The sequence below is a fragment of the Aplysia californica genome, unplaced genomic scaffold (assembly GCF_000002075.1).
Source record: "Aplysia californica isolate F4 #8 unplaced genomic scaffold, AplCal3.0 scaffold00709, whole genome shotgun sequence".
NCBI classification, from domain to species: domain Eukaryota; kingdom Metazoa; phylum Mollusca; class Gastropoda; order Aplysiida; family Aplysiidae; genus Aplysia; species Aplysia californica.
Window position 1 is genome coordinate 305,152 of NW_004797979.1, and position 12,057 is coordinate 317,208.

Sequence of the window (12,057 nt, forward strand, 5' to 3'; positions counted from 1 at the left end):
TATCCTTATATATATATATATATATAAATACCAGTATACATTAGAACTCCTACATGAATAATATAAAACTGTTTTGTTTTTTGTCTGCATCATGGAAATAAATGCCCTTGTGCATGAATGCAGAATTACATTATGCCTTTGCCGACTAGTAAATGTCTTATAAAGTGCAATGAACATGGTAAATTATGGAAACGCTCTTTTATAACTATCATGAAAAATATAATAACTCAAGGAGCTTTGTATTTGCTGAAATACGAAATGTTCCTTACTGAAAAAAAGACTTTGGTAACTTTATGACATTAGGGTAATCTTTCAAAACTGTAAGGCCATCAAAGAAAAAGGAAAATGCGAATTTAACGTCCATCTCTCTTAAGAGTAAGTTAATTTTTATAAATTTTACTAAGAGTTTCAAGGCACTTGCAACACAATAAGGTCATATATAAGTGCTGAAGTTTAGAGGTGTTACAAGAGAGTAACAAACACAAAAAAGAAGGAGGGGAGATAAAGACGACAGGTGTTTGATAGGAAAAAAGGAGCAAACCACACCAGAGCACCCGCCAACCACTCACAAGACTGAATTAAAAGGGTGGAGAGTCATGCAAATTCTAAAAACAACCCAAGTGCAAGAACTTCCCATAGAAGATTCGAACCAGTGTCGTCTATATCATTGCACTTATGAAAATGTATCAGCAATTGAGCTAATAACACACAGCCCATGTTCCCTTGCAAGATAACATAGCCGTAAGGAACAAGACGCGATCACAAGCACAAGATCTATATATAAATAATCTGGCATTGGACCAATTTACCCAGAACGGGTGACCCTAATGGTTGATATGATGTATCTCACTGAGCTTTCATATCTGCATATATCATGTTGGATTTTTCTGAAACCTTCTTGATAATTAATTATATCATCTGTGATTTTTCCCCACACATAAGCACTAACGACTGTCAAAACACAGCTGCATCATTTGGGATGACATACCCTCCTACTGTCACCAAAACGCTTTTGTGTTTGGGGAGTCACTTTAAAAGTAGGTCGAACAGGGGTGTCATTACAGTTCGTCACTAGGAAATATAAACACTGATTTTTCACCTTTTTTTATCCGGATTTGCTATCTGTTAGCAACTGAGACATTGACTTATTAACTCTTTATTCCATCAAAAGATTTGTGAAAATTCTGCAACTAATTAACCAGTGATCCAGTTTGGATGAGACAGCAATACCCTCCAAATTGACATGTTTTGCTAAGCTTGGGACACACACAAACATAAAAAAAAGCTTCCCCTAATTCTATCATTTGTCTTTCATTTCCTCAAGGCTGAGGCCCTGAGCGCTAGACTTGCCCAGTTAGCAAGACATAGCAAGACATGTGTACAAAATGCACAGGGGTATGTCTCTACAAGGCAAGTCCTTCCAAGCATATCCTTCTTTTTCTGTCCCTTGCTCTACCCTGCCACTCTGTCCAATGTGATGATATGTCCCAGTGCCAGGTCGCACTGTGTGTCCATCCCGCATGCTTCTATATATATATATATTATATGGGTTGTGGATTGAACGTGTTTCTTTTCTTTTACCAAAGATGAGGAACATCCCGTTAAAACATAGCACTGTGTGTTGTACCACATGCAGCCTATGTCAGTCCATCAGGCCAAAACATGCACGTGGCAAAGAGAAAGTCGTTTAGAACAAAGCAAGCATGTTTCTTCTACTCAAGCATTTTCTCATTTATAGTTTCATTTCCAACTTCCATTTATTATTATAATAACATTTTTATCTGGAAAAAACACTACAATTATTTAAATTAATGTAACTTTGTAAGCGTGTGCACTGTGAGCTGAATGCTGGGGAGAAGAATGAACCATTAAATTGGGTGTAGGCGAAAACAGATGTTGCCACCCAAATTGTCCTGAGTGAATTGTTCTCATGGGTGAACCTATAATTTATACCGAAACAACAACAAAAAAAGAAAGCAAAATGATTGTTAAGCAGAAATACCACAACTTTGTTCTAAGCTCAAATGCAAGAGACCATGAGAGACTGGAATTTTTTTTAAATACAAAAAACCAGCAACCATTTTGATCTTCTTAACTGCTCTAAAAAAAAACCTGTTATTTCAACAGACGAGTTTACCTGCATAGCCATCTTCATTTCAAAAAGGTTCCTGTTCTCTTTTCTGGTACTTTGATGTCAAGATCAGACATAGATGAGTCATCACTGAGATTGAACTATCAACTATCATTTCAGTCCTGCTTCCATATAATCATAAGCATTCTGTGAACTTGAACAGTTGACAGATTCCATTTCCTGTATTTTGTTTCCATTTCTACGTTTCAACTGCCATACTCAATGTAGAAGAATGTTATTCTAATTTTCTTTCACTTTCTCACAGTAGGCCTAAAATAACGGTCAATAGTATTCTTGATAAATTTCACAGCTTCCCTTCTCAGACGTCAACCTTATACAGTTTCCCAATCTGCAAAATTGTACCCCAGTCAAAACAGTCAAATACATATCACTTCTGAGAGTCCCTATTTATCATTACATGTACCTCCATATTAAAGTGGACTGTGGCTTCTGAACCCATCTGAATAAATGTCTTCCTCCAAAGAACGATTAAGAGAGGCTAGCATTTTTATAACTTTGACCCCTATCAACACGCTGGGTATAGCCACCTGATTTGTCATTACCTATGATGAGACCTTGGCCGTTCTTGATTACATCAAGATTGAACTGCTATCAATAATAATTTCGATTTTTGTTTCCATCAGTGCTTCGAAGACTTGAGAAAAGTTTCAAATTGACAGTTGACTGGTGGAGTTTTCTTCATTCTGTTTTTATTTGTCTGTTAAAACTGCTATCATCATCATTGTCGTCTTTCTCACCCTGCACCAGGGTATCGGCCATGGATAAACCCTTTCCACCTTTCTCTATTCTGAGCTAGCCTCTTGATGTTATTCCATGTCTTCCCACTTTTCCGTACACAAATTTCTGTTATTCTTCTCCAGGTTCCATGCGGTCTTCCCCTTGATCTTTTACCCTGTGGATTCCAATTCAACACTTTCTTTGTTATGCAGCTGCCTGACTTCCTGAGAGTATGTCCAATCCATCACCACCGCCTCTTTCTACCACCTCATCTCTGACTGGGATCTAAAACTGCTAAACTAAAGGTAAAAGAAATCTTACGAAAATAATCCACTTGCTTACAGTACAAACACGACCTATATAATTAACTCGATATTTCCAGGTTCTGATAAATTCACCAATGTTGTTTCTCTTTTAACAAAACCTCTGCTTATAAACTGTCAACCTTCTTTTCACAATTTCACAATCTAGAACATACTACAATAAAAACAGTGCTACATATCACTCACTTAAGCTCCTGTTCACAAATGAATACTATGACCTCACCTCTGAATACATCTTTAATAATTTCTCTATGACCTCAACTCTGAATACATCTTTAATAATTTCTCTATGACCTCACCTCTGAATACATCTTTAATAATTTCTCTATGACCTCACCTCTGAATACATCTTTAATAATTTCTCTATGACCTCACCTCTGAATACATCTTTAATAATTTCTCTATGACCTCACCTCTGAATACATCTTTAATAATTTCTCCCACTAAAGTGAGGACATAGGTTACCAGTTTTAGTTTTACAGCTTTGACCATCATCCACACACCTGCCCCGTGAACTCTGAGGCAGAAGAACCACATTATTACCCACCATGAGATGGCGGCTGTGCTTGGTGAATGCAGCAGCTGGTTCACAATACACACATTATCTGTTAAAAGCTCTCATTTTTTAAAACCTAATTATGCCTTGTTTTCTCAACAGTTTACCTTATATACTATACAATAGTTTAGTCATTACAGCAGTACCACAGCAATCTAACTACTAGTAAATCAGCCTGTGTTTCATCCCATTGTGCTTGGCAGATTTTGCTTTCAATTACTCTTCCTGACAACTGTCCAGAAAATGCTAATCAAGCACAATTGTGATAGCTCGGGAACGGTAGGGTTTTATATATATACATACCACATTGTGTGTGTGTGTGTGCGTGTGTGTGTGTGTATGTGAGAGAGAGAGAGAGAGAGAGGGAGGGAGGGAGGGACACAGAGAGAGAGAGAGAGAGAGAGGGAGGGAGGGAGGGAGGGAGGGAGGGAGGGAAGGAGGGAGAGAGAGAGAGAGAGGGAGGGAGGGAGGGAGGGAGGGAGGGAGGGAGGGAGAGAGAGAGTATAACATAGTTTTATGGTTTTACCACCATTAGCAATGGGAATTTATCTTTCTGCTGTTGTTGCAATGGTAAGTGTTTTCTGTATCTCGGCCAGAGCAGAATTCAATGTCCGTGAAAATGTTATGGTCATTAAATAGATCTAGGCCAGGCTAATAAATTTTATACATACACACAACAAAAATGTGTTGCTTGTGATAATAAAGTAAAGAACTTCAATACCCTAAATTATCTCTAAATTTGCTATGGCATTCACAAAACAAACCAGCTGGCCCATCAGATCCACACAGCTCAGTTTATCAGCTTTGAGGAAGTGAAACAAAACGGCTGGCCCATCAGATCCACACAGCTCAGTTTATCAGCTTTGAGGAAGTGAAACAAAACGGCTGGCCCATCAGATCCACACAGCTCAGTTTATCAGCTTTGAGGAAGTGAAACAAAACGGCTGGTCCATCAGATCCACACAGCTCAGTTTATCAGCTTTGAGGAAGTGAAACAAAACGGCTGGCCCATCAGATCCACACAGCTCAGTTTATCAGCTTTGAGGAAGTGAAACAAAACGGCTGGCCCATCAGATCCACACAGCTCAGTTTATCAGCTTTGAGGAAGTGAAACAAAACGGCTGGCCCATCAGATTCACACAGCTCAGTTGATCAGCTTTGAGGAAGTGAAACAAAACGGCTGGCCCATCAGATCCACACAGCTCAGTTTATCAGCTTTGAGGAAGTGAAACAAAACGGCGAGAAGCTTGCTTGGTGGAAGATTTATGAATGTTGTTTCAACTTGAGCCTTTACACTCTTTTGCTTCCACCATCAATATACTCCTACCTGTTTTCACATCTTGAAAGAAGGACGCACTTTGAGATAAGATAAGATAAATCCTTATTGTCCAGATCCTAGCACATTGGTCTGGTGTTTCACCATGCATGCATGCACACACACACATGCACACACACAAAGCATGTCTTTACAAGGAGAGAAAGACACTTCTGAGGGAACAAACGTCTCTCTTTTTCTAGATTCTGAGACTTCAGAAAAGCTGATGATCTCTATTTCCATGCAGGTTCTTTTGTTGTGTTTTCTTTGAGTAGACAGAAGCACATCGACAGAATTTATACAGAGATTTAGTGCTGGGAAAAGGTAAGACAGAAAGACAGAAACAACAGAGGGAAAGTAAAGAAGTAGGACCTACCAGAAGCGCCCTCCAACCACCTGTATGCAGGTTCTGTAAAAAATCTTTCTCTCAGGAGCACCCGCACCAATGCACACTGGCATTAGCACAGGTTGGCCCATATTTCATTATTACAGCTGCTGACAATGTTAAAACATGAACAAATAAAAAAGCACTGTTGTGGCTGGGTGCCTGCTGACCTGAATAAAACCGAATATATTACACAGCACAACTGTTGAAAACACAAAAGACAACAAATTGAACTACATGGGAATAAAACGTTATACTTTAGCAAGCTGATGAAAGGCTCACATACCACAAACTTTCATCATACAAAAACACACCAAACAAAAGAGGAAAATACCTGATGGACAATGTGACATTCGACGTACCTGATGGACAATGTGACAATCGACATACCTGATGGACAATGTGACATTCGACGTACCTGATGGACAATGTGACATTCGACGTACCCGATGGACAATGTGACATTCGACGTACCTGATGGCCAATGTGACATTAGACGATGGACAATGTGACATTCGACGTACCTGATGGACAATGTGACATTCGACGTACCTGATGGCCAATGTGACATTAGACGATGGACAATGTGACATTCGACGTACCTGATGGACAATGTGACATTCGACGTACCTGATGGCCAATGTGACATTAGACGATGGACAATGTGACATTCGACGTACCTGATGGACAATGTGACATTCGACGTGTCTCCAATTTCTGTATCTATTGAATCCGTGGAGAAGTGAGCAACAATGGTACCATTTTGACCTGAATTTGAAACACACACAAAGGTGGAGAATATAATATTGCATTTATAAAATGGGTGACCTTATTTAGGCCACATATGGCCTAAATAAGCTAAACCCCCCTCCTTTACCTTATTTAGGCCACATGTGGCCTAAATAAGCTAAACCCCCCTCCCTTACCTTATTTAGGCCACACCTGTGGCCTAAATAAGCTAAACCCCCCTCTCTTACCTTATTTAGGCCACACCTTTACACAAAGTCACAGAAATATTCCTTTTGTGCTTATTGAGGTACAGTGCAGGGTGATTTTACCTGCAAGGATAATTGGACAAAATGGGCAAAATCTTTCTTGCTAATGGTCGTATGTAGTTATGTAGACAAATCCTATATCATTGTCTTTTTTTTTTCTTAATAAAACTGCTCATGGTTATTAAAGAGTAAGCCAACTAGGTAGTAATTTCGGATTCCTAATACTAATATTATTATGGGCATTCTTAAAATTTTTAAACTTGTTTTTAGCGCTTTTCTCAATGTAAAACGGATTCCGTAAAAAAACAATGACCTTATCTTTCTTTTTCAAAGTATTGTGCATATATTTGTGTGAAACTATATATTCTATGCTTTCATGTACATGAAAAAAGCTAATAAAGGCAAGCAAAATGTTCTTCAGAGACATAGATCTAGTAGTAGGCCCACTGAATTTTTTTTTATAAACCGGGAAAGATGACCAGAAAATAACAAAATTATTTTATGATCTTCACTTGCACTTGCAATTTTTTTGATAAATTACAGTCTACCTCATTGTCTTTTTTTTCCATCATTTTTCTTCACTATTCATGACAACTGGCATGTATTGTTTTCAGTTATTATCAAGAAAGTGGATAGGCGGACTACGGGGTCTATCTAGCCAAAAGGATAGGTGGACCCCGGGGTCTACCTAACAAAATGCTAGGATTTAGGATGTGAACCCCGGAGTCGGCGTAGTGAAATAAGTAGATCTAGGTTTAACTAAGGATCGGTGGACCCCGGGGTCAACATAGTGAAATAAGTAGATCTCAGTTTATTTTATAGTAGGACTGGCGGAGCCCGTGGTCAACGTAGTGAAATTATAAGTAGATATAGGTTTAATTAAGGATTGGTGGACCCCGGGGTCAACGTAGTAAAATCAGTAGATCTAGGTTTAATTAAGGATTGGTGGACCCTGGGGTCAATGTAGTGAAATAAGTACATGTAGATCTAGGTTTAATTTTAAGGATTGGGGGACCCTGGAGTCAACGTAGTGAAATAGGTAGGTTTAAGGTGGACCCCAGGGTCTACCTAACGAAATGCTAGTTAGGTTTTTAGAATAGGTGGAACCTGCGGTCACCGTAGTAAAATAAGTAGGTTTAATCTAGGTGCCCCGGGGGTCCACCAATCCTTAATTAAACCTTCTTATTCCTCTACGGCTATGGTGACTCCGGGGTCCACCAATCCTTTTAAAATTAACCCTACTTATTTCACTACGCTGACCCCAGGGTCCACCAATCTTTAAAGAAACATACTTATTTCACTACGGTGACCCCGGGGTCCACCTGTCCTAAAACCTAGTATTTCGCTAGGTAGACCCCGGGGTCCACCTTAAACCTGCTTATTTATCACTACGTTGACCCCGGGGTCCACCAATCCTTACTTAAACCAAACCTTATTTCACTACGGTGACTCCGGGGTTCACATCCTAAAACCTAGTATTTCGCTTTGCAGACCCCGGAGTCCACCTATCTTCTTCAGGACTAAACTATTATCAATTTGCAATTTTCATTGATTAGCATATTTTTTTAAAAATATTGAATCAGAGACTCGCTGTCTAAAAAGTCCACTGCTAATGCTATTCTTTTCAAAGAAAATGGCACAATTTGATTTTATGACATGTTGAAAAAAAGAGTTTTAAAAATATCCCGAAAACAACATAAAATGATATATAGACCTCTCTCTCTCTCTCTCTATATATATATATATGTGTGTGTGTGTGTGTGTGTATTTTATTATGTATACTAAAAGACTGAGCAGAGGCTTACAATGTAAATTCTGTGCTCTACAAGTAGAGAAAATCTTAAGTTTACGTAAAACAGATTTTAGAAAAAAAAGTTGGATCTAATTATTCTAATAAAAGTAAAAGTGATTGTTATGCTGAGATTTGTTATTATTAACTCTGGAAATACAGTTACTTGCTGAATCTAAAAGTAACTAGAACTGTGCAATTCGTTTTATTTCAATTCCAAAGCCCAAAGGCATAGCAATAATAAGTTAGATCTAGATCTAGCAGTTGTAGGCTCTCTGGCTGCTTCTAGCATAGGCCTGCTACTACTGATTCTAGACAGGGAATCTAGATCTTGCTATCGCCTGCACTATTAAAGTCAAATATATGGTAAAATAAAAACAAAACTCAATTTTTTGTCAGTCAGTACATCCCAATTGCCATAGCCGCACGTATTAATAGTTGAATAATGCGATACCGAAGCAACACGTTATCACAGTGTGCAGGGGAGAGCGAGGTGCTCGGTCGATTCGGTGGTTCGGCTTTTCTAGATCTATGCATTTTTTACGGAAAGCCCTATTACCTGGCCTATTACTAGATCTATTAGTGTGGTGAAAACTTCAACCTCTACAGCTCAGGCGTCAAAAGATGCTGGAAAATAATATTACGCCCTGAAGTTTCATAATTTATTTTTATACAAAATAACACAGTACACAGCCAGTAGTTTTTATTTCATTGAGTTATAAAAATGGCCTTCGTATAAAAATTGCCACGTTTTCAGAAGCAAATTTTAATAGTTCTAGTTCTACCGAATCGATTTTCACGCGAATTCAACCATTTTGATGATCTTTCTTTTCCTTTTAAAAAGATGTAGATCTAGGCCTGTCGGATGTGGCAGTGCGAATAACACTGAGCTGTTTAGACCCATCAAAACACGAGGCTTCGTGGCCGATCACAAAAGTCTACGGGGCTTATCAAGGCCGATTCGCCCTGCTGCGAGCACGTTCACTAAACTGCCTACTAGATAGAATCTACTACCAAATATTCTCTACACGATCTTTGCTACTACTACTACTAGGCCTACTAGCCTACATGTACTACTACAAGACAGTATGAGAGAGTGTCACTCAGGCAAAGATAGTGTAACTTTGACTCAGCCACGTTGTGTACACTCTTTTTATACCCCAAATTTAACCCGGAAGTCCATTCGGAGGATTACACCTTTTCACTTGACCAAAGTGTGCCAAAATGGTAGCCTAGCTTTTGCCCCTCCATGAAGGAAAAATCTGGCCCTCATTCAAACCATTGGGATTGAGCAAAATTTTGCGTGTTGTGCTTTGTTCTTTACAATATTCATTATGGTTATGATTTATAAGTTGTACACTGAGACAAAACTGTACTAAATATGAGAAAGGTGCACCATTATGAAAGTGGAACGAACTCAGTTGCCTGAAATGGTGTCCCCCGGTAGTTTGAGCACGTGTGGCCTAAATAAGCTAAACCCCCCTCCCTTACCTTATTTAGGCCATATGTGGCCTAAATAAGCACTCCCTTATAAAATATTGTCACGTCTGTACATGGTAACGATGGTCTTACATAATACTATGGAATGAGGAAACAGTTTCTTACACATTCTAGCTTCCTACAAGAGGTAAACAGATAAAGAGAAAAAAAGTGTAGGGATACATCAAATTAACATTTGTCCATAATTTTTCAGAAAGTAAATTATCATTTAAGTTCATTTACTGCACAGACCCATAAAGTTTGAGCCCCATGACCATGAATTCCCACTCGAAGCATACACACTCTGGCATAGGACAACTAATTGAGGAAGTCAAATCTTTTGATATTTTCCTTATTTTTTTATAGGCTGTTCATTGAAGGATCGGTTTGGTTTCTCGCAGCTTCAGTGCACACTATAAATAGACCCCTGTCTCAAACTGATCGTCTGACTCATATTCTTGAACTTGAAAACAAATGTGTTCGTTCTTGAAAGTCATTATCGTTTTCATTCGGTTTGTGCCACAATGGTAGTTTTTCTCCTTCCAGGGAGGAAAATATGGCTAGTCCCGATGACCAAACCAAAGCGAACACCAAGCTTGCCAATGGGCACTGAGTGTTAAGACGAGGATGCCAAAGGCAGAGGTTAGTTGTGGTGGAATCAAACACTTTTGAAAAGAACGTTTCAAGTGAGCCAAACCAATTAATTACAATTATATATAAATATAAAAATTGACCAATATGCAACATACCTGAAACTAAGTGTATTGAAAGTCCAGTCCAATAAATCAAGGAAATGAAAAATGATGAAAGGAAGTTCATCTTGCCAGCCAGGTCTGTTCCTGGAAAAAGAAGAAACTAGGTCAAACACTAGAACCTCTGCAGGAGGACGGGCTGTGCGTAGAAACCGTGAGTAAGTGTGTGACGAAAAAGGAACCGTATCATGCAGCATCTTGCATTTTTACACTGACAAGAGAAAACAAATCTGCATCCATTACAACAGTAGGGATTCTTTCCAATAGCTTGAAATTCAACATTAAAATGTTTCTGTGACTTAAGCGTCTCATGACTGATTGATCTTATAAGGAGTGCTCTATATGATAATGTATTTTAATGTAGGCCTACGGCGTCCCTCATTCACCAAATTTTTCATTTTCAGGACTGCTTAGGATCAGAAGATGAAGGCAAAGTAATCCTTAGTTTCTGTTGGTTCTTAAGTTTACAATAAGGATTTAAAATTTAAATTAACTGTAACTTTTCTCTTCCCTTTTTTCGTTTTTTTACGACCAAAGCAAGGGCAAAAATAATGTTCTTTTACATGTTATGGTGAAAAAACAAGCATTCAAAAAATCAATTCCATCAACGAAAACATCTGTCGACTGGCGCTCCTTTTGTTCCAAGGTCACAGATGAGAGGCGATTGGCGGACCGGGTGTCCAGGTTGAGTTTGACGAGACCTTGATCGTACGCAGAAAGTACGAGAGAGGCAGAGTTTTAAACCAAATCTGGTTGTTTGGTGGAGGGGAGAGGGTCTCAAAGCGGAGATTTGTTGTGGCTCTAACTCGTGAAGGGGAGAGACGCACCAGGGACACGCTTTGGCCTCTCATTCAACGTTATATTCTGCCTGGGTCTGTAATTTACAGCGACTCGTGGAAAGCCTACCACAGCCTTGCGGAATTGGGCTATACACACCACATGATAAACCACTTTGAGAGCTTTGTGCATGTGGACTTCGAAGACTCCAGTATCCACACACAGAATATCAAGCGGCTGTGGCGAGATATTAAAGAGTGGGTTAAAAGACCAGGTATCAAGGTTGTATCAGGTCTAAATACTGGTACCAGTACCTAGCCCGGTATTTATTTGTGAGTTCGGTCCCCAAGCCGGAAGCGCTCCACTTCTTCCCAAAGCAAGCCGCTCGACTGTATCCGCCACACTCCAGTCCCGCACGTGATTGCGTGGTAAGATTGAAGAATACCGGACCAGCGGACTGACTTTGCCTATGTCTCAGCCTTAGGAATTCATGATTTTCCCCAGTTTTTATCTCTCAATGGAGAATCTCGGACTGGTAGATCTAATCATTAAAAATTTCGTCAGGGGGGAAACGCCCCTGAACCCCCCCACCCCCTCCTTCACCCACCGCACCCACCCCACATTCTCGCGCAATAATGTTACGAGTGGTCCGGTATTCCTCAATCTTCCCGATTGCGTCGCTAGCAGTTCCAGTGAAAGTGAGGATTCATCGCCGGAAGACAAACTAGGCCATTAACTGTAAATTAAGGGTGGGCCGACTCCGAGAACTTCCGAACTTTCGACTCCGAACATTTTTGGGCGCGAATTCGTCAACTTC

General features: G+C 39.5%; 1 protein-coding gene across 1 annotated transcript in view; it reads right to left on the reverse strand.

Annotated features, from left to right (window-relative positions):
* The window catches only part of LOC101856379 (cystinosin), a 66,592-nt gene that overhangs the window by 17,727 nt on the left and 36,808 nt on the right, over positions 1 to 12,057 (reverse strand). The window contains exons 2-3 of the mRNA XM_005108693.3: positions 10,461 to 10,550; positions 6,129 to 6,216 (exon numbers count right to left, since the gene is read on the reverse strand). Of these exons, the coding sequence (XP_005108750.2) occupies positions 6,129 to 6,216; positions 10,461 to 10,550 (178 nt within the window). The remainder of the gene's footprint in view (positions 1 to 6,128; positions 6,217 to 10,460; positions 10,551 to 12,057) is intronic.